Here is a 23,938-nt window from a genome sequence, read left to right as displayed (position 1 = left end):
TTCAAAAATCATATCACCAAAATATTTATTATCTAATACACATGAAAAATGAGAAAAATGTCTAATTCTGCTTATGTGAGCAAATGTTATGAATATGTCGTAGATTGTGTTGATGCTACACATACTGATCTCTCGGGTAAATATGGAGTGTCCATAAAGGTTTTGGAAAAAATTGACTGAAAATCATATCACCAAAATATCCATGAGCTAATATACATGAAAAATAACAAAATCGTCTAATTTCATTTGTGCTTTCCCTAAATGTTATGAATACGTCGTGGATTGTGCCAAGGCTTCATGTATTATTCCTTCGGATGCTTACGGAGGGTCCCATAAAGGTTTAGAAAAAAATTGACAGAAAAACATATCAGCAAAATATTAATGGGCGTTACACACAAAAAATGAGAAAATTTCTTAATTCACTTGTGCGGCCCATAAATGATGTTAATTTGTCGTGGATCGTGTCTCCCAATTCAAAATCTCCTAAAAATAGTCTCAAATCATAGACTGATATTTTACGTAATTTACTTTTTAAAAAGGACACGAATAAATTGATAAGGATGCTTACTCGTGGAGGATTTTTACCAAATATTCTAAACTCCACTTTAACCTCGGCTCAAATATCAAAAAAGAAAATCAAACAAAATAGAAAAACTTATTATCAGGAAGAGTGCCAAGTCCATTTTGCACTTGAAGTGAGTTTGATTTTTCCTGATCGTCTAAAAAGGCTAAAATAAAGAGATGTATGATAAGGCATAAATAGCATCCAATGAATGCGATTTATGAAACTTTTTTGAAGTTTTCAAAAATATACAGTTCAACATAAATATTACAATACGTATCTCAATATATAATATCATATAAGATTATATCTACGAAAATTCATATTTTTTGCTAGATTACGTACAAATTCAAGCACACTCTTTATGTATAATATATGTATAGTCGTATATAATAAGTGTATATCTACATCTATTTTACCTTAAAAGCTTGTGCGGCCCTAAATGCTATAAATTCGTCATAAATCGTTTGAAGTTACACGTACGGATCCCCGAGGTACTTACTTAGGTTCCCATAAAGGTTCGAATTTTTTTTAACACACAAAAATTTTAAAAATCGCCTAATTCCTCTTGTGCGGTCCTAAATGTTATGAATATGCTGTGGATCATTCCTAGGCTACACGTACTATTCGTTGGGGTACTTAAGGAGGGTTCCATAAAGGTTTTAAAAAAAATTGACTGAAAGACATATCACAAAAATATTAATGGACAAACGCACAAGAAAAATGAAAAAATTACCTAATTTCGCTTGTGCGGCCCCTAAATGCTATGAATACATCGTGGGTTGTGTCAAAGCTACACGCAATAGTCCTCCGAGAACTTGTGGAGGTTCCTATGAAGGTTTGGAAAAAAATTTGACCGTAAGTCATATCATCAAAATATTCATGGGCTAAACACACAAGAAAAATGAGAAAATCGCTTAATTATGCTTGTGCAGACAAATGCTATGAATATGTCTTTGATCATGCCAAGGCTACACATACTAAACTCTCGGGTACTTACGGAGGGTCTATAAAGGTTTCAAAAAAATTGACTGAAAGTTGTAGCACCAAAATATCCATGGGCTAATACACGTGAAAAATGACAAAATCACCTAATTCCGCTTGTGCTTTTCCTAAATGCTATGAATATGCCATGAATTTTGTCGAGGTTACACATACTTCTCCTCTGGGTGCTTAGTAGGGTTCCATAAATGTTTCAAAAAAATTGACCAAAAAATATTTTGCCAAAATATTCATGGGCTAACACACATAAAAAATGAAAAAATTACTTAATTCCACTTGTGCGACCCTTAAATATTGTGAATACACCGCGAATTATATCAAGGCTATATATACTGCTCCCATGTGTATTTGTGGAGGGTCCCATAAAGTTTTGGGGGGGAAATGAAGGAAATTCATTTCAGCAAAATATTTATGGGCTAAATACACACGAAAAATGAGAAAATTACCTGGTTCTTCTTGTGAGACCCTTAAATGCTATGAAAATATCGTGGATCGTATCAAGAATACATGTACTGCTCTCCCAGAAACTTACAGATGGTCACATAAAGGTTTCGGGAAAATAATTGACTTAAAGACATATCATGTAATACACTTGAAATCCCTAGACGAAACTAACTCGAAATGATCTAAAAATTTTTAGCAGAGACTAGTAATGAGACCTTTCATGGGCTGTAAAGAGCTTCATGACTCGTAAAAAGTGTCTATGAAGGGAACCTGCATCAGGAAAAAGTAAAAAAAGGACCACGAAGGGCTTCACGACCTATGGTGTCGACCATGAACTGTGATGCCATCATTGATACTTACCCTCAGAACTCTGAAATATGCAAGGACCACGATCGAGTATCACAAACCATTATGAGGTTCATGGACCGTGAAGTAGTCCGTGAAGCTTAACCCTCTGAACCTTTGTGATGGTTCGACTTTACGAGAGCCTTCACAGACTTAGTGTCCGTGGTGGCCTCTGTGAAGGTCAACCCCTCCCAATAGAGCCCAAGAAAAAGACCACGGCCACTCACCACGGGCTGTGGTGAGTTATATGAACCGTGGTGGATGTCTGTGAATGGGCCCGACTTAGTTTTAATAAAAGGCATTGTAGTCTTTTCCCATCTTTTCCCAACTGAATCCTGCACATTTAAGGACCAAATATCAGTCCTTTAACATACCCAATAGGGTTTTCCTCTCTGTTCACTTTTGTATTTTCTTGAGAGAAGCGATTGGAGAAAAGAAAGAAAGCTAGGGTTCAAGGTCTTCGAGCAATCCCTTCGATTTTCGTTCTTTTCTTTGAATTACAGGTATGTAAGGCTAACCATAATGTGGATTGTGTTCGTCCACATGCCCTACATATTCATTGATTTGAGTGGAGTTGAGTTTCGAGATTCCATGAAGTAAGTTCTTGAATTATTTATAATTCCTATTGAGTTCTGTATATAAATTTTATTTTGTTCTTGTATATATTACAATAATCCTTGATGAGTTTTTTGAATTGAGTCTTGTTGAGAGTATGGATTCATGTTTGCATTTACATGAACCCTAACTGAGATTTCATTTTTATTTTATGCATTGATGGAGTTTTTAAAGATTGATTTGCGAACGTTGTTGCATTAATTATTTTATGCACTATTTTGAGTTAAAAGAATGACTATTTTCATCCTTGATTGAGAAAAAGTTTGTGCATGAGTTGATTTTGAGAAGTCTCTTAATTATTATCTTGAGCATGAGTATTTTGATCATAAACGAGTTGAGCATTATTACATTAAAACATCTATTTTGAGGTTGAGTTGAGAAGTTAGATTATATTTTTTTATTTTAAATGCATTCATTGTGTTGAGATTATACCTATTTTAGAGAGAAGAGATGAGTTGAGTTTTGAGCTAAAGTCCAAAAGAGATTAAATGAGTTAATTGAGTATTTTATTCATTATATGAGCTTAATAAAGTATTTTGAGAGTAGTATTAAGCATTGATTTGGGTAAGAGTAGAGGTAACTCAAACCTCATAAACTATGTAGGCAGTGTAGGATAGAGGCTATGCCTCTCTAAGTCCGAAACGATGAACTTTGAGTAATTTTGGATCCAGTGAGTTGAGCGTCCCTTACCCTAGCAAGGTATTGGATGGCTGTGGAAATAACAATTTTAAACATTTTATTATCACTAGCTCATAAGTGATGGTTGTCGGTTAGAGAAACTCTCTAGGAGTAAAATATTATATTTATATACATTGAGTTGCATCTCTTATAGCATATCATTTAAAGTATTGTACTAATTTACTTCATGTTTTATTGAGCTGAGTCATTTCAGAGTGAATCCCTTGAGTTGAGTTGCATGAGGTTGAGTATTGTTGATTGTGTTACTTTTCATCTATTTAACCTACTCGTACATTCCATACACAGACGTCTTTTGGCCTACATCGTTTCATGATACAGATACATGTGCTAGGAATCATCAACAGGTGCTCCGTTGAAGATATATTTCCTTCCTCTATTAGTGGTGAGACCTCCTTGCTTCCGGAGGAATCACATTTATTTCAGTTATTACTATTGAGCAGTTTCTTTTGAGGTAGCCGTAGGCTTGTCTCGGCACCTTCTTGATAGTTGATAGAGAATTAATAGATAAAGTTAGAGTTGAGTAGATGATTATCTCCCGAGTCTGTTTTAAATCATACTTTTGGTATTGAGATATGAGAAATGAGTTGACTCTTACTATTATTTATTTAAACTATTCTTTCATGGCATAACGCATAAATTGGCCCCTAAACTTAGCTTCAAATTTTAAGTATGACCTCCAACTTTCATAGTGCACAAATAGGCTTTTAACTATCCATTTCTTAAACAAAAAAACACGTGAATCCAACCTGGAAAAACATGTGAGTAAGATGCAATTCAAGCTCTTCAAATCAAAATTACATTTTCTTTAATTTCTTTTTGTAAATTATAAAATACATATAAATTTTTTAATTACGTGGCATCCACTAAGTGGCTCAAAAATCCACGTGGGAGCATTTGTATATAACGCATTTTGGTTGTTGGATTCACATATTTTTTTTGTTTAAGAAATGGATAGTTAAAGTTCCTATTTGTGCACTTTGAAAGTTAGAGATCATACTTAAAATTTGAAGCTAAGTTTAGGGGCCAATTTATGTATTATGCCATTCTTTTATTGAGTTGTTAGCCCACTTGAGTGTCTTATCTTTCTTGGTATATCTAAGTGTTCGGCAGAGTGATTGAATGAGTGGTCAGACCGAGTGGTTCGCTTGTGGCCAGCAATGGTCTCCGAGTGCCGGCCACACCTAAAGTATCCTTTGGGACATTACATATCACCAAAATATTTATAGGAGAACACATACAAAAAATTGAGAAAAATACTGGATTCCGCTTGTGCGACCCCAAAATATTATGAATATATCGTGGATCGTTCCGCACAAATCAAAATCTCCTCAAAATAGTCCCCAATCATAGGCTGGTATTTTGCCTAATATATGTTTTTAAAAAGACATGGATAAATATATAAGGATGCTTATTTGTGGAGGCTTTTGATCCAATATTTCAAACTCTACTTTAATCTCGGCTCAAATACAAAAAACAGTAAAAAAAATGAAGAGATGTATGATACCGCATAAATCACATTCAATGAATGCGATTTATGAACAAAATTTATAGTTTTCAAAGATATACAATTCAACATAAATATTACTACACGTATATCAATATATAATTCTATATAAGCTTGTATCTACAAAAATTTATATTTTTTTGCTAAATTACATATAAATTCCCTTAACATGATCTTCATTCCAAACATGCTCTTTATATATAATATGTGTAGAATCGTATTTAATAAGTGTATATCTAAATCTTTTTTATCTTAAAAGTTTGTGCGACCCCTAAATGTTATGAATTTACCATGAATCATGTCAAGGATATACCAACTGCTACCCAAGGTACTTACAAAGAGTCCCATAAAGGTTCGAAAAAAACTGACTAAAAGTTATATTACCAAAATATTCATTGGATAACACACACAAAAAATGAGAAAGTCGCCTAATTCCGCTTGTGCGGGCCCTAAATACTATGAATATACCGTGGATTGTTCCGAGGCTACACGTACTTCTCCTTGAGGTACTTATGGTGGGTCTCATAAAGGTTTCGAAAAATATTTGACCGAAAGTCATATCACCAAAATATTTATGTGCTAACACACGCGAAAAATAAGAAAATTACATAATTCCGCTTGTGCGACCCCTAAATGCTATGAATATTTTTTGGATCATGAAGAGGCTACACATACTGCTCTCGGGTACTTACAAATGATCCCATAAAGGTTTCAAAAAAATTGATCGAAAGTCATATCACCAATATATTCATGAGCTAACACACATGAAAAAATAGAAAATCATCTAATTTTGTTTGTCCAGCCCCTAAACGCTATTAATATATCGTGGATTGTGATGAAGCTACACATACTTCTCCATCGGGTACTACAAAGGATCCCAAAAGGTTTCTGAAAAAAATTGACCGAAGGCTATATCACCAAAATATTTATGGACTAACACACGCATGAAAAATAAGAAAATCACTTGATTCTTCTTAGGCGGCCCCTAAATCCTATGAATATACTGTGAATCGTGCTGAGACTACATTTAGTGCTCCCCAAATACTTATATAGTGTCCCATAAAGTTTTCAGAAAAAAATGACTGAAAGTCATATCACCAAAATATTCATGGGATAACACATGAAAATTAAGAAAATCGCATAATTCTGCTATGAATACGCTATGGATCGTGACGAGGCTACACGTACTTCTCCCTTGGGTACTTAATAAGGGTCACAAAAAGGTTTCAAAAACAATTGTTCGAAAATGATCACCAAAATATTAATGAGCTAACACACATGAAAAATGAGAAAATTGCCTCCTAACACCACTTATGCGGGCAAATGCTATGAATATGTCGTAGATCGTGCTGAGGCTAGACATACTGATATCTTAGGTACTTATGGAGTGTGCATAAAAGTTTTGAAAAAATGACTGAAAGTTATATGACCAAAATATTCATGGGCTAACACAGATGAAAAATGATAAAATTGTCTAATTTCGCCTGTGCTTTTCCTAAATGCTATAAATACATCGTAGATTGTGCCAAGGCTACACGTATGTCTCCTCTGAGTGTTTACGGAGGGTCCGATAAATGTTTCAAAAATAATTAATCAAAAAATATATCACCAAATTATTAATGGGCTAACACACACGAAAAATGAGAAAATTGCCTAATTCCGCTTGTGCAGCCCCTAAATGCTATGAATTTAGCGTGGATCGTGCCGCCTAATTCAAATTCTCCTCAAAATAGTCCCAAATCATAGGCTGATATTTTGTATAATTTATGTTTTAAAAAAAGAGACAAATAAACTGATATGAATTCGTACTCGTGGAGGATTTTTACCCAATATTTTAAACTCCAATTTAACATCGCTCAAATATAAAAAAAAAATAATGAAGAGGTGTATGATAAGGCATAAATCGTATCCAATGAATGTGATTTATGAACAAAATTTGTAGTTTTCAAGGATATACAGTTCAACATAAATATTACGATATTGTCACGATCCAAACACAAGTGTGATGACACTCATCTCAACCCATCGAGACAAGTCAGTCTAATACCCAACGAAAAGCAGATGTGGAAGAAAAAGAAATAAATCAAAATTTAACTTAACCGAAAATACGTAAAACAAACTCAAACTCCCCCAAGATTGGTTGTCATATGTATAAGCCACTAATACATTACCGAAGTACGAAAAAAAATACAGTCACAATGTCTGTCTCTAGAATAGGACTAAAACATATTAAAAGAGTAAGAGGTGTCCGCTAGATGGATGTAACAATTACCTCAACACTCGAGATGATCGCCTCAGATGTGGTAGAAAACATTAGGAGATCAAACAGGTCTGGGCTCATAACCTACACAAGTGTAGAAGAAAAGGGTGAGTACCAAACAACACGGTACTCAGCAAGTAGATAACTAAAACTAAGTAAAGATCAATAGATACAAGTACTGTTGTCATCACAACCGAACCTCTTTAACTACAACCTGCATAAAACAGCCCAACTCTACACTCTACACAATAATAATAATAATACAGTCCACGAATACTCATCAGTAGTCTCATCAAGTGAATCATATCAAGTCAAATTCAATATATACAGAGAAATAAGTGGTAAATACGAATTCACAAATATCAACAAAATGCAATGCAATGCAATAAGATGAAGCATATATGTCCTATTGGTATACATCCGCTGAATTACAGTCCGAAACCTATGGGGGACATTTCTGTCCATGTTACTTGCCACGGAGCGTGTGGCTCGTCTCCTCAATATACGTATCATGTCACGGAGCGTGTGGCCCAACTCCTTTGTTTCATAATACCTACCATGGAGCATGTGGCCAGAGCCTTTTGTTTCATATCATTTTCAGTCTCAACACAATATGTTAAAACCAATGCAATCAATTCATGTTCATATGATTCATAATAATAACATGACAACAACAATAATTTTTTTCCTATCTCATATCAACATAGTTATTTCACATGTCCAAAATAAATTCATAAACTCATTACATCAATTCCACAATACATGTCATTAGATCGTCATTTTATACCCTCATCTCCATTTTTAAGGTCAATCATACAGTCAATAACCCAGTTCAATTCTCATTACTCTCCGTGCACATAACAAGGAAATACAAGCATCTACAAGCTTAAAATGAGATTTAGAAATTCACTTGCCTCAAATAATCAAGTAATTACTCCGGACCTTGAGCCTTCCCTTTTCGTTGGGCCTACAAATCAACATAATCTTGTCAAATAAATAATTACAATAATATTTCGAAACTAACAACACCCGGTTTACTACATGTCCAACTTAGACACAAAAAACTCACCCAAATCTATAATCAAGTTCCTAATCTTGATGCCAATTTATATGGCAACACTCATATTTTACAAATTTCAAGCCGAGGGTTAAGAGTTAAGACTCAAACTTCCGAATAAGATAGATTTAATGGTGTTCATATAATATAATACACATACTATTTAATTATATATACCAATATATCAAAACTTGGATCATAATGTGATGACCACAATAAAAATATTCTTAAACCAAGAATTAATACATAAACAGTGACCTCTAACAACGAATCACTTCTTTAACCCGTATTAATCTTTATTATATGTATATGATGATTCCTCGTTATTGCCTTATAATTGTCCATGATTGGTCACTCACCTTTGTCCCCTAGATCAAATCAACCATAAATAAATCCAAGTAAACTTCATTTTCCTTCTCATCCATTAATACACAAATACCATAGGCTCCAATCCCTCTAACTAAAGGCATTAATTTCTTAAGCACATTGTTGTTATTATTAATTGATAAGAAAAAAATGGAAAGGCCAAGAAAAAGTTCATAGTACCTATTATCTCCGTCTTCGATTGCAGCACCTTAGGTATGAAAAAAAAATGTTGTAACCTCCGTTTACCCCTAATTAATTTTCATACATATGGGATAAGTGGTATATGATATTAAATAAATTATCAATTTAGCCCACTAACTAAATTAATTTTTTAAAGTTACCCCTCAACTAAATAAGAGGAATTATAAAATTATCCAAAATAACCATTAAAAATTTATGGACTAAGTCTTTTGTGAAAAAAAACAGGACTGGTCAATAGATGTGAGTTACACATAATTAATCTCTAAATTAGCCCATAAAATAATGATAGTCAATAAATCATGTAAAATTTAATTTAATGATGATATGTTGAATCGGTGTGAACAAAGCTTCATATTTGTTTCTAAAAAGGAAAAAAATAAGTTACGCTAAGTGATGAATAAGTAAATTATGTGTGACAGTGTGACCAAGTAGTTCATTGATTTTGATAAAATGACTAAAATATCCTTGTTTGTCCTTTCTTCTATTCATGTACTATACAATTAATTTACCCAAAACATAGATAATATGTTTGTACTTTTGTTGTGATATTAAAGACTTGAAGAGCCTACTCAACTACCCTACTTTTCTAATATTAATTTTGCACCTAATTTTCTTCTTGGTACTCAAAAGTAAAATATCGTGGAATATATATAGTCATTGACTTGAGTCAACGATTTTCTCTTCTTTTTTTTCCTATCGTTGACCAAAAACATTTTGTGTTGAAAGGCCACAAAATAAAGTGAATTGTATCGAATAAATTTATATATATAATCTTTTTTATATATTTAATTTGAAAATAATAAAATATTAAATATTTTGTTTTGAATCTGGAGTGATAAAAATGACGACAAGCCAATAAATAATTAACTTATACCTAAAGTCCCATCTCTTAAACATAATTAATATGTTACCCATATTAAAATTAAATTAGTTCTAACATCTTGAGTTACAAGATATTTCATCAATTTGAGTAGTAAGCTACACGATATTAATTATCTTTCCTTTTACATGATTTAATAAATTTCTCTTATTGGATACTTAATTTTAGTAGACTCCATTCTTGAGCCCATCTTAATCTATTTATCTTTGTTTAATTCCATTTTACATTACTGTAAAATAGTGGAATGAATTTCTATTATTGTTGTCTTTCGTATTCCCTTGATTCATCACTTTTTAAATTGTAAAAGCGTTTGAAGAGTTTTGATCAAAATTTTACGAAAGTATATTTAGTATAGTGCTCTAACTTTAACTTGTGATCTTACCTAACTATAACAATGCATTATATCCGGTGTAGTTTCAAAAAGTGTGGTGTAGGAGGGTAGAGTATGCTAACCTTGCCTCTACCACAGAGGTGGGCATAGAAGCTATTTCCGATAGATCTTCAGCTCAAGATAAAAATAATGTAGAAAAAGACATAATGAAAGTATAAGAGGTAATAAATAATAACAAAATTAACAGATCTAGTATAGCAGAATAATACTACAATAAAATAATACTATAATTGAACTACACAAAATCATAGATAGCAATAGAAATCGAAGAACAGGAAGCTACATACAAGAATAATCCTATGACTCCGTACTAATAAGGGCAACAAGAAAATGCAGCCCTATCTACATGTATGGTCACACTCCTACCTATTAATTAGAACATTTTATCTTAATTCGTATCCTCCATACCTTTATACCATAACATTTTAACAATAAATAAATAAAAAATTAACTAAATCGTACCGATACCAAAAAAATTGAAGAGTATAATTTTAATGATATAAAATAATATAATAAAAAATTGATATATGATATAAATTTTACAAAATAACCGATTGAACCATCTCATTGACACTTCCTGTATACCCTACAAGTATTCAGATATTATCTTCAATTATCTGTATTTTATATAATAGATACCTAGGGGTGTGCGTTCGGTATTCGGTTCGGTATTTTCAAAGTTCGGGTTCGGTAATTCGGTAATCGGTAATTCAAAGTATATACCAAATATCGAACTTTCAAACTTCGGTTCGGTAATTCGGTAATCGGTAAATCAAACTTCGGTTCGGTACGGTATTCGGTAATACCATATTTTTTTAATAGTTAATATACAATAAAAATTTATCCGCATTTAATATTTACATTAACCTAAAGAATACATATCTTAACTTACATTTTTATTACTACACCATAATTAAGTAATATATGCATTTTAACTTGCCGAATATCGAAATCAAAATTGCTCGTAAGCCACATTCTACGGAGGAGAAATGATACACCGTAAACAAAGAGAAAATAATTTATGAATCGATACAGAATAAAAAAAATATTACCATATAATAAAAATAATGAAAAAGAGTGAAAACAAAAATCTCTAATATATCATACATAATTTTTATACATATGTTTTTCTTTGAATTATCCAAAAATCTACATTAATGCACTAATTATTAATTAATTCCTACAAAGATATGAAAGGGTTGGAATCTTTCGTTTTCAATGTAACTATCAAACAATTTATGTATATAACTAACGTGAGAATCATGCAAAGTGAAATTGGAATTCTTAATCAATTGCATAAATTTGAAATTAGAATTTATAATTTTTACATGTACATGAATTAAATTTTAGTAGTTATCCATAATGTACGTGTAAGTGTGCATATAATATACGGTAAACGTGGGAAAGTTGAAATGAAAATGGTAAGGGAAATGAAAAAATGAGATAGTTTCCTCTTACTATACTGTTATTTTTTTGGTAATTTTTTTTCCAGTTTTTTTGTAAAAAAAATAAAAATAAAAAATAAATAAAAAGTTCGGTATTCGGGAAATCCCGAATACCGAAACCCAAATACCGAATACCGAAACTCAAATACCGAAATATCAATTTTGATACCGAATCGAAATACCGAATTACCGAATACTAAAATATCGAAATAGCCGGTTCGATTCGATAATTCAATTTTCGGTATTTTATGCCCAGCCCTATAAATACCCCATAGCAATGAAAAATTATATACATTTAAAGGAGAGTGATGTGGTTTGGTGGAAATGTGGGGACGTTAGTAATTGCCCTCCTCACCGTTTCATATTATGTTGACTTGACACTCTTTTTGAGAATTCTTTTGTAATTATGAATTCATGGCTATGAGTATATCAACGATAATAATTTTCTTGTATTGCCTCTAAACTTTAAGGAAATATGCTGGAAAAAGAGAATAGCCTTAAAATATTTTGTTCGACTATTATTAGCAGTCAATTAACCTCTTCTCACACCCACGTGATACTAAAATATGGCAAGAGTTAAATTCAGTGTGCAAGACGATAAGGTGTTGTGATAATCCGACAAAAGTATGGATTTTCACAGATGAAAATACTATCCGAGGTCTATAGTAGCTATAAACCGAAAAAAGAACGACCTTACCTTGATATACACCTTTGCTATAGAACAAAGAATACTCTATCGAAATTTATATCGTACACCCCCTTTTCGTAATAATGTGCTATCCTATCGAAATTCTGGATATGCTTCTGTATAAACCTCATAGTCCTCACGATGATGATGATCGATAAATCATGTGAAATTTAATTTAACAATGAAACCGCTAAATCTGTGTGAACAAAATTTCATTTTTGTTTCAAAAAGGAAAAAAAAGTTACGCTAAGTGATGAATAGGTAAATTATGTGTGACGGTGTGACCAAGTAGTGCATTGATTTTGATAAAATGACTAAAATATCCTTGCGTATCCTATTTTCTACTCATGTACTATACAATTAATTTACCCAAAACATAGAAATGAAGTTATCTTGGACCTTAAAATAATATGTTTGTACTTTTGTTGTGATATTAAAGACTTAAAAAGCCTACTCAACTACCCTGCTTTCCTAATATTAATTTGAAAATAATAAAATATTAAATATTTTGTTTTGAACCTGGAGTGATGAAAATGACTACAAGTCAATACATAATTAATTTATACCTAAAGTTCCATCTCTTAAACATATTAATATGTTACTCATATTGAAACTAAATTAGTTCTAACATCATGAGTTACCAGATGTTTCTGTAATGACTCTGAAGGTCATTTTTGATATTTTTGATAAAATTATCATTTTATCCCTTCCGTCAATTGTACCGAGTCATTTTAGATTGACTTTAAAAGTTGGTTTTTGGAAATCTTGTGAAAAGTTGAGATTTTGCTAGAGAAATGAGTTTTAAAGGCTTAAGTTGTCAAATTTTGAGTTTTGGAGTCATTTGGAGTTTCAAGTCTCGGAATGGAATTCTAGCGATTTCATCAATTTCGGAATGTGGAATTGATTTAGGAAAGTTGTCGGAATTAGATTTGGAGTTGAAACGTGGAATTTAGGTCCGAAGTTGGAAATTGAGTTAAAGTTTGATCCAAGTTTGCTTTGGTCAACATTTGAGGTTCGGGTGCTCGAATTGGACTTTTTATGGTTCCAATGATTTCGGGAGGTGATTATAACGTTAGAAAGGGATTCATTGTATTTTTTGGAAGACCCGAGCTCGTTTTGGTATTTTGTTGGCCTAAATTTAGTTGTGACTTTTCGATTTTTGATTTTCGGGTCAAGGAGACCTCGAATTCAAATTCGAATTCCGTCAGTTTCATTGAGTCTGAAATATCATTTCCAAGCTAGTAGCATATTTGGTTTGTGTTTGGAAAGTTCTGAATGAGTTTTTGGTGAGTTTTTAAGCTTCTTGGGTGCTTTGGCGCTGTTTCAGTAAATTGTTACAACTAAAAGGTTCATTATTAGTTTTAAAGATCGAAAAATTATTTCGAAACTTATAAAATTTTGAGCATGAATAATAGGACTTATCTGCAAAGTTTGGTGCATTTTCTCTAAGCCGAGATTGGACTTTTATCGAAAAATAAGAAATATTTTTTTACCGAGCAGAAATGATATTTGACTAGGCAAACGAGTTTAAAATTAAGTTTCAATTGAAGGAGAAGGTCCGTATCATTATTTAAGACATTTAAGAAAAGGAATCGGGTCATTTCGCTATCGTATGAGGGATTTACGGCTCTTTTAGTATAAATAAAAGTTACAGATTTTCTGGTGCAAATAGAGCTATACAAGTATGTAAATTTGAGATTGTGTTCATTTGGTATTTTAAGCATATCGGGAGTTCTAGAGCTCAGAATGGAGTGATTTTTTCGAATTTCTTCTCGATATAATATGAGGGTATACAATCCTCAATTTGGCATTTTCTCATTATTTGTTCAACTGGTTTTCTTTCCTTATCCGTAAATTTCTTAAGGAAAATTGGGGTTTTATCGATTTGGATTCCATTTTTTATGAAAAAGGTAATGTTTAGGATTCTTGTGTTATGGGTAACTTGATTTTGGCATAAATTTATTGATTAATTGATTATTTTTATCATATTAACCGCGTTTAATTTGGATTTTTCCGTTAAAGTTTACTAAATTAAGGATTTCAAGGTCGATTTTAACTCCATTTTTGATGAAATTTCATATTTGAACTTTTCTAAATATGGGTAAGATATTTTTTAAGAAATATTTCAGATTTGTGTCGGAGTTTCGGATCCGGATATTGGGGTTTTTCTCAAGAACATGAATTTTAATAAAATTGGTGTTTGAAGGATGATTTCAACTTCAAATTCAAATTAGTTTTCAACATTAGTTTCTAAATACTTCAAGGATCGTTTTCATGTAAGAATTTTTGAATTTTCTGTTCATTTATAAAATTGGGTGTTTCGTGTCAGATTTGGCCCAATTTTTAAAAATATTGATTTGGGTATTATTAGACTCGTGTTCTTATTGGGTTGCATAGTTGAATAAATTATCTTGATTCGGAACATCTACGTAAGGGTAAAGCTCATATTTTAGAGAAATTCGAAATTAAATTCAAGGCAAGTGAATTTCTAAACCTATTCTAAAGCTTGTAAGATCATGTGTTTGCGTCTTATGTGTTGATGATTGATAGAAAATGGTGTTAAGAACTATTGTCATTCAAATGAACTTGATGATAAAGAGTGGGTAATAAATGAAAAAAAATGAAATGAGATGACATGTGGTGTTCGATGTGATAGAACCTTAGGCTTGTTGTGAATATTTGGATATATTTATATGTTGTTGATATGATATTGATCAATTGGGTGATTGTGGACTATATGACATTATATGTGAATATCCATTCTATTTTCACTTATTTCTTTTGCATACACTTATCTGTGATGGCTAAGAAAAGTGATATGAATGAGATACTGGATATTGGGACTGAGGATTTTATCGATCGAGGTGATTTGTCAAGGTGTTTTCCGACAGATATTATGACTGAGGTCTTTTTCGGCGGATGTTGTAGCCGAAGTCTCTTCCGGCAGATACAGGGTCTATGTGAATCCCCCATGGGTTCCAGTGTGAGGTGATCAGCGGATGTGTATCATTAGGGCAGACATGTATCATGATATGTGACATTACATTGCATTTCGTTGCATCATATATCTTTTGCCATTGTGGATGATTTTACTCCTGATATTCCCCTGATCTGTATTATTGATTGTGCTGATTTGCTTGTAAATTGAATTGTACTGTTGTTGAGATATATGAATACTGTGTTGTTAGAACTGTTAGACTAGGCTGAATTCTGTGCAGGTTGTAGTCTGGGGGTTGAATGGTATGGTAGGAGTTGGTGTATTTTACTAGCTTTGTTTAGTCTTAGTTGTTTACTCGTTGGGTACCGCGTTGTTGGTTCTCACTCCTTGCAAACTATGGGTTGTGAGCCCAGACAATGACCAGCTTTTCTTATTTTCATCTGAGGCTTCTGATGTGAGTCGAGAGGTAGCTGTTGATACCGGTCATCTTTCCCATTCCTCTTGACTTATTACTTTATTTTATTTAAGGGACAAAGATTGTGATTTTTATTTAATTGTATCTTGTAATTAGAAGGCTTGTACATGTGACAACCAGTCTGTGGGGGATTTTTGTAGTTGACTAAGTTTCTGCTTTATCTATATTTATATATCTAAACTACTTTCCGCTTTTATCTTTCGCATTTAGTGGATTTAGGCTGATTTGTCCGATGGAAAAGGATAAGTGTAATCACGCCCGAATTTCGGATCGTGACAATTTCATCAATTTGAATAGTAAGCTACACGATATTAATTATCTATCCTTTTATATGATTTACTAAATTTCTCTTATAGGATACTTAATTTTAGCAGACTCAATTATTGAGGCCAGCTAAAGCTTAGACAAATCAAAATTCAAAAAAGGTTACCAACACTTTTTTTTCCTACGGTGATACTTAAAGTCTCATTAATTATGTTTCACTCGTCTCATTAATCGAGATCACCTACTTCATTAATCGGTAGGACACAGAATTGAATAAAACGATAATTTGGCGTTGTGTGTCAATTATGCTCAATAAATATAAAAAATATTAGTCCAACTAGTTATTGACACCCGTTAGCTCATATATATTTGCTTGTTTTAATTAAATAATTGACAGACTATAGTTACTGTTAATTCCTCATCATCTTCATTACATCTCAACACCCCAACTACCTCCATTAAAATCAATCCTCCAACTGTGTAAAGATTATTGAAGTTTGATTACAATTTTTTGACCTTATAATTGTAAGTTTTTTTGAATTTGTTCGAGCCATCTGAAGGTTTGAGGCAAGTTTGATCTGATTTTTCAAATTGAAAATCTAAGTTAAAGACGACTCCATCTTCTCTCTCGATATTCCTTTTTATATGAATGCGTGTCTCCTAACTTCAAGAGAGATCTTGCAACAAAATTTTATGAAAGTATATTTAGTATAGTGTTCTAACTTTTACTTGTGATCTTACATAACTATAACAACACAGTATATTCAGTGTAGTTTCAAATAGTGTGGCATAGAAGGGTAGAGTACGCTAACCTTGCTTCTACCTCAGAGGTGGGGTAGAGAGGTTATTTCCGATATGTAAAGATATGACACCTGGACCCAGTGGCGGAGCTAGGATTTTCAATAAGGGGGTTCAAAATCTGAAGAAGTAGACACATGAACTAGCCAAACGGGGTTCGATGTATAGTATTTATACATAAAAAATTATTTAAACCATTTATAAATAATATAAGTTTTCACCGAAGGGGATTCCCCCTAATCATAATGTGGCTCTGCCCTTGCCTTGACCTAACTCAATCCCAAAAGTTTGCTCATGCAGTGGCGGTGCCACCTTGTGGTTTGGGGGTTCACCTCCTTCGGCAGAAATTATACTATTTATACACGGTTAAAATATTTTTTTATGTATATATAGTAGATGTCGAATTTCCTTCGACTAGTTCTTGTATCTACTTCTTCAGATTTTGAACCCCCTTACTCAAAATTCTGGCTCTGCCACTGACCTCATGAGGGGAGGTTTGTCCAAGTTAATATAAGCAGATCAATTTCCCATTCCTTTACCGATGTGAGACTTCTTAACACTCCCCCCGCCTGCTCAGACCTCAACTGAGTGTAAACACATATAAATGGAGGCCCAACATCTATGAACAAATTGGGATGAATCTGACTCTGATGTCATGTAAAGATATGACACTTGGACCTAACACACCCTCAAAAGTTAGCTTATGAGGAGAGGTTTGTCCAAGTTCATATAAGCAGACCAATTTTCCATCCCTTAACCGATGTGGGACTTCTTAACAAGATAGATTTTCGAGTCAAGATTAAAATAATCTAGAAAAAGACATAATAAAAGAATAAGAGGCAATAGGTAGTAACAAAATTAACAGATCTAGTATAGCACAAGAGTACTACAATAAAATAATACTATAATTGAACTACACAAAAACATAGATAGCAATAAAAATTGAAGAACAAGAAGCTACATACAAGAATAATCCTACGACTACTGATATGGGCAACAAGAAAATGCAGCCCTATCTACTTGTATGGTCGCACTCCTACCTACTAATTATAACATTCTACCTTAATTCGTCTCCTCCACACCTTTCTACCGTAACGTTTTAACAAAAACTTAATTAAATCGTATCAATACCAAAGAAAATTTGAAATTCTAATTTTAATGATGTAAAATAATATAATAAAAAGTTGATATGATATAAATTTTATAAAATAACCGATTGAATCGTAACATTAACACCTCCTCTATACCCCACACGTATTCAGATATTATCTTCAATTATCTGTATTTCTCTCTTCTTTTTTTATATAATAGATACTCCATAGCAATGAAAAATCCAGGAGAAACAAGAGTTGAATAGACACAAAAGAAGAAACAGCCAAATCAAAGAGGTAATTCTCTGCATTTTCTCGTTCTATGCTAAGCACTATCAATTAATTATATTGTTTTATACCTCAAGTTGAAGGACATGACTAAAATGGATAATCATTTTATTTAAAAGATTCCTAGCCATCGTTATTTTTTTGTTGCTGTCAATCAGTGTTTAATTTGATACTTTACAGTTTAATTAATTTATATTTACGATAGAAAATCTCACTTTTGCAAAGAAGTGTCTAATACTCCCTCAAATTGCCATTAATTTGGGATGATTTAAAAAGAAAAGGCTGAATACATATGCTAGCAGTTTAAATTTGTGCGATGTTTTTCATTTAAATACTTAAAAAGGAAGTATTGAAAATACTTTTGAATTTAGGGCAAATTCTTAGTTTCAATTTGATCCAAAATTATTAACAGGCTTAAAAATACCTTCTCTAGTTGACTAACTAAACTTAGATTCACCCTGATCCATCACATGACATAGCAAGTGGTCTCAAACTCTTGTACGAGCATGAGATCTTAATAAAAAATCAGGATAAATATTGAAAATCCCCCTAAACTTGACGAGAATTTAAGAGTGTATTTCACTCATGTTATAATATCGGGAGTGTATTTAAGTTCAGTTAGCTAAGAAAAAAGGTATTGTTAAGACTGTCAATAATTCAAGAATGAAACTAATAAAATCCTCGCCGAATTTAGAAGTGTTTTCAAAGAATAACTTAAATACTTATACTAAAGATTATACCTATTGAATACTTGCATTATGTTTAAAATGTTCCTATTAAACATGTTTTTGACAATATAGTTTTTAAACGCCTGATTTTCACGCATTTGACATGTAAATAGTTGTTAGAAAAAATAATGTCAATATTTTCGTAGTTTTTTTGGTTCTTTTCTTCAAAAGTAGATTCAGAAGAAATTTTGTCGAGTTTCAAGAGCTCATGTGTTTTTCCAATAAATTAGCAAGTGTATCCTTCCTGATCTTTTTATTTTGAAAGTTCGATTTCAGTATTTTGCGGTATTTTATTACTTTATTTTTTTTCTTTTTAAATCAAATTCCGCAAATAATAACAATAACAACAACAACAACAACAACAACAACAACAACAACAATAATAATAATAATAATAATAATGACATAAATATTAATTGAGATCAAATTAAATTAAAGAACACATTTATGTATTTTACTTATAATATATGATAAATTTCTTTGATAAACTTTTTAGCTCAGCCGCTGCGAATGGAAACAGGATGGGAACACATTTTGCAAAGAAGTTTCTAATACTCCCTCAAATTGCCATTAATTTGGGATGATTTAAAAAGAAAAGGCTGAATACATATACTAGCCCTTTAAATTTGTGCGATGTTTTTCATTTAAATAGTTAGAGAAATATTGAAAATACCTCTGAATTTTGTTTAAATTATCAGTTTCATTTTCAAATTATTGACAGACTTAGAACACCTCATTACTTGACTAACTAAACTTAGATATACCCCTGATATGCCACATGCCATAACAAGCAGTCTCAAACTCTTGCAGGAGCACGAGATCTTGATAAAAAAAATTGAGATAAGTGTTGAAAACTTCCCTAAACTTGGCGAATTTAGGAATGTATTTTACTCATGTTATAAAATTGTGGATGTATTTAAGTTTAGTTAGCTAAGTAAAAGGGTGTTTTTAAGGCTATCAATAGTTCAGGGATAAAACTAATAATTTGCGCGGAGTTTAGGCGTGTTTTTAATTAAGAGAAAAGGTCCTAATATACCCTTCAACTTTGCTATATAGAGCTAATATGCCCCCCTTTATGAAAATGGCTTACATATACCTCTACCGTTACACAAATGACTCTCATATACTCCACCTTTAAAAAAGTTGTTCACATATAACCCCCCCCCCCTTGCCCGCGTTACAAAAATAGCTCACATATATCCTTTTCATCTTTAGGAAGTGAAAAAATTATTTTATTGATTTTTAATAAAAAGATTCATGTATGGGTATTTCTTTTTTGAGAAATTAAGAAAAATAACAAAAATATATATATACCCATACGTGTGAATTTGTTTTAGCAAAGTTTAGGGGTATATATAATTTTTTTCACGCATGAATTATTTTTTGACTTTTTTAATTATCTTTATTTGAGTTTCTAATTCTTATTTTTTATTTTTTTTTAATTCTTTGGTGTAAATATAAGAGAAATAAAAAAAAAGAGTGAATGGAAAAAGGAGAAAAAATATTGTAATTTAGTTTTTGTATCTATAAGAAAAATTGGAGCATGTATAATAAATTTTACAATAAAAGTAGTAAGAAAAATAAATTTGATCATCAAAATAATAATCTTAAATTAGTCGTTGAATAAAAACAAATATGTGCGAGAAGGATCAAATAATACCCCTATATGTAGTATCTTTTTAATAAAAAACTTTTTTAAAAAAATTAAAATTAATTTTTCACTTCCCTTAGACAAAAAAGATATATGTGAGTCATTTGTGTAATAGTAGATACATATGAGCTACTTTCATAAGAGGGATATATCAACTCTAAATGACAAAGTTGAGGAATATTTCAGACTTTTTTCCCTTCAATGAATAACTTAAATACTTATACTAAAGATTATACTTATTGAATACTTGCATTATGTTTAACATGTTCCTACTAAACATCTTTTTGACAATATAGTGTTTTAACCCTTGCTTTTCACGCATTTGACATGTAAATGGTTGTTAGAAGAAAATATGTTGATATTTTCGTAGTTTTTTTGGTTCTTTTCTTCAAAAGTTGATTCAGAAGAAATTTTGTCGATTTTCAAGAACTCATGTATTTTCCATTAACTTAGTAAGTGCATCCTGCATGATTTTTTTATTTTTTAAGTTTGATTTTAGTATTTTGCGATATTTTATTACTTTGTTTTTTTCCTTTTCAAATAAAATTCTACAATGAATATATTGCTTTGGATTAATAATAATAATAATAATAATAATAATAATAATAATAATAATAATAATCATAATAATAATAATAATAATAAATAAAAATAAAAAATGCCATCGTATCTAGGAATTGAAATTAAAAAGAATTTGTCTTTTGTAGGAATTAGAGTTGAAGGAAGGGGGATGACACAATCCAGTGAGATTACAATTCCATTGCTTCTTCAAACTGAAAAAGATGAGGTATTTCATTAGCCAACTTTTGTTTTGGCAATTAAATATAAAATTTCTAAGACTCTTTCCTCTCATGTAATTTTAGGTCTATTTCACTAGCCTAGCATATTCACTAACTATGATTTTACACCTTTTGGAGTTTTTTTTAATTTGAATCGGGTCTGGAGGGTAAAGAAATAATGGATCTGGTGAGGTAAGCTTTTAAAGTCATGTTGACATTTTTAAAATTAAAAAACCAGTTTTAAATTGTTTATTTTTAATTCATCTTGTTAACGAAAAAGATAAATATGCATAATTTGTTAAACGATGAAGGTATATATGCCAAAAAAAATAATTAAATACAGATATATATCTAATCTAAATCGCAAAGTTGATCATATTAAAAGAATATGTAATTGTTTGCTTATTGCATAGTGCTTCTAATAAACATTTTAAAATTTCTACTCTCTTCCTTTACAGATAGAAGAAGGGAGGAAAGTGGATCATATAATCGACCTAAATGATTTAGACAATTTGTCTATTAAATCGTGGACGATTTCCAAAGTAAACGTGTGGCTACGTGAATCAAATCCAGATGCTTATACACCAAAGATGGTCTCTATTGGTCCTTACCATAACAAAAATCCTCAACTTGATTCAATGGAAAAGTACAAAAAATTGTACCTAAGACGATTTCTTCAACGAAAAGAGGGGTTTGATGTGGAAAGTTGCATCAGTAAATTGGAGCAATTGAAGGAGAAAGCACTAGAGTGTTACGACGATATGAAAGACATCGATACTAGAATGTTGTTGCTTGATAGTTGTTTTGTGGTTGAGTTTATTCGAGAGCATTGTCAAAAAGGAGTAGAAAAAATTATCAATATTAATGATAATTACATATTCCGAGACTTGATGTTACTAGAAAACCAACTTCCTTTCTTTGTCCTACACCAACTTTATCTCATGACAAAGCAAGGTGACGATGAACCATTGGAAAAACTGGTGAGTGATTGGTTTCTCTCTTTTGTTGGCTTCCCAGTTCATTATGAATACTTTGGAAATATCAAACATTTACTTCATCTACTACACAAATATTCATGTCAAGGGATTACCAAGAAAGAGCCAAACAAATACGAAACATGTCAAATGCCAAATGCAACAAAGCTTTCCGAAGCTGGAGTTAGCTTTGTAAAGAACAGTAATACGAAAAGTTTATTCGATATAAAGTTCGAGAATGGATCGATGACAATCCCTTGTCTTCAAGTGGAAGATAACACGGAAACCATCCTGCGAAATCTCATTGCTTATGAGCAACAATCATCTGATGAACATTCTAAATATTTCAGTGATTATGCATTATTCATGGATCAACTTATAGACTCAGACAAAGATGTGAATTTGCTTCGCCAAAAAGGAATCATAATGAACTGGTTAGGAGAGGACAAAGAAGTGGTCAGCCTCTTCAACAAAATCGGAAATGGGGTCACTATGTATCCGGATGGCTTCTACTACAAAGAAGAATTCAAAAAAGCAAATGAACATTGTGAAACACCATGGAACAGAATGATGGCAAGTTTGATGCATAATTATTTTAGTAGTCCTTTGGTAGGAGCTTCAACTGTGGGGGGCGGTATACTCCTCATACTCACAACTATGCAAACTATTCTATCTTTAGCAGGTTCCTTTAAGTAAGTAGTAATTATCTCAATTGTAGTGTTGATGAGCTTACCAGTTTTTCATGTCCCTCTTTTGTATCGAGTTTTATTGTTGAATGCTAATTTAATTTAGTTTATTTTCAGTATCTATATCTGTCACCTCCCACCAGTACTATGCAAGCGAACACATTAAAATCTCAGTAAACAATCCCCTGCCCCTTTTGTTTGCATATTGTGGCAACACCACAATTGAGTAAATTAACCGGTCAATTTTTGTTTGAAACCTATCTGTGTGTGTAGTTTGACATGATCTACGGCATATTCATAGCATTTAGGGCCGCATAAGCGCAATTAGATTTTTTTTCATTTTTGTGTGTTAGCCCATAAATATTTTGGTCATATGGCTTTCAAACAATTATTTTTTAAAATCTTTATGAGGCCTTAGTAAGTATCCGAGGAAGCAGTATGTGTAGCCTATACATGGTATATTCATAGCATTTAGAAGCAACTAATTAATTTCCATTGGTGGAGGCTGTATACAATAGTTGGGGAAATTTAGGTATACTAGATGATGGTGAAACCAAGGCGAAGCTATTAAACAAGGAGGTAAAAATAATTGGTGCTATTGTCAGGGTTTTATACCATATCAACACAATATTTTGGTAGTATTAATAATTTCTTCTTATTGCCAGGAAGGAGAGAGAGGGAAAGGGCGGGAGAGACAAGGATTTGGTATAAAATTAACATATCCTTTAATGTTCTTGGCAGTTAATTGGGAAAACACCTCCCTCAGCATTATTCCTAGATGAGGCAGGTCAAATATGCTAGCGTCTA

The 23,938-nt window shown here is 31.9% G+C and overlaps 1 protein-coding gene across 1 annotated transcript; it reads left to right on the top strand.

Annotated features, from left to right (window-relative positions):
• The first annotated feature begins 18,221 nt into the window (after positions 1-18,221).
• On the top strand, positions 18,222-23,241 carry LOC129871190 (putative UPF0481 protein At3g02645). The gene is made up of 3 exons (XM_055946071.1): positions 18,222-18,322; positions 21,400-21,479; positions 21,930-23,241. Exons 2-3 carry the CDS (start codon positions 21,423-21,425, stop codon positions 23,139-23,141), a joined length of 1,269 nt encoding a protein of 422 aa, XP_055802046.1. The 5' UTR covers positions 18,222-18,322; positions 21,400-21,422; the 3' UTR covers positions 23,142-23,241.
• The last annotated feature ends 697 nt before the right edge of the window (positions 23,242-23,938 follow it).

Source organism: Solanum dulcamara, chromosome 10, assembly GCF_947179165.1.
Source record: "Solanum dulcamara chromosome 10, daSolDulc1.2, whole genome shotgun sequence".
Taxonomy (NCBI): domain Eukaryota; kingdom Viridiplantae; phylum Streptophyta; class Magnoliopsida; order Solanales; family Solanaceae; genus Solanum; species Solanum dulcamara.
This window is presented reverse-complemented; position numbering and strand designations above follow the sequence as displayed.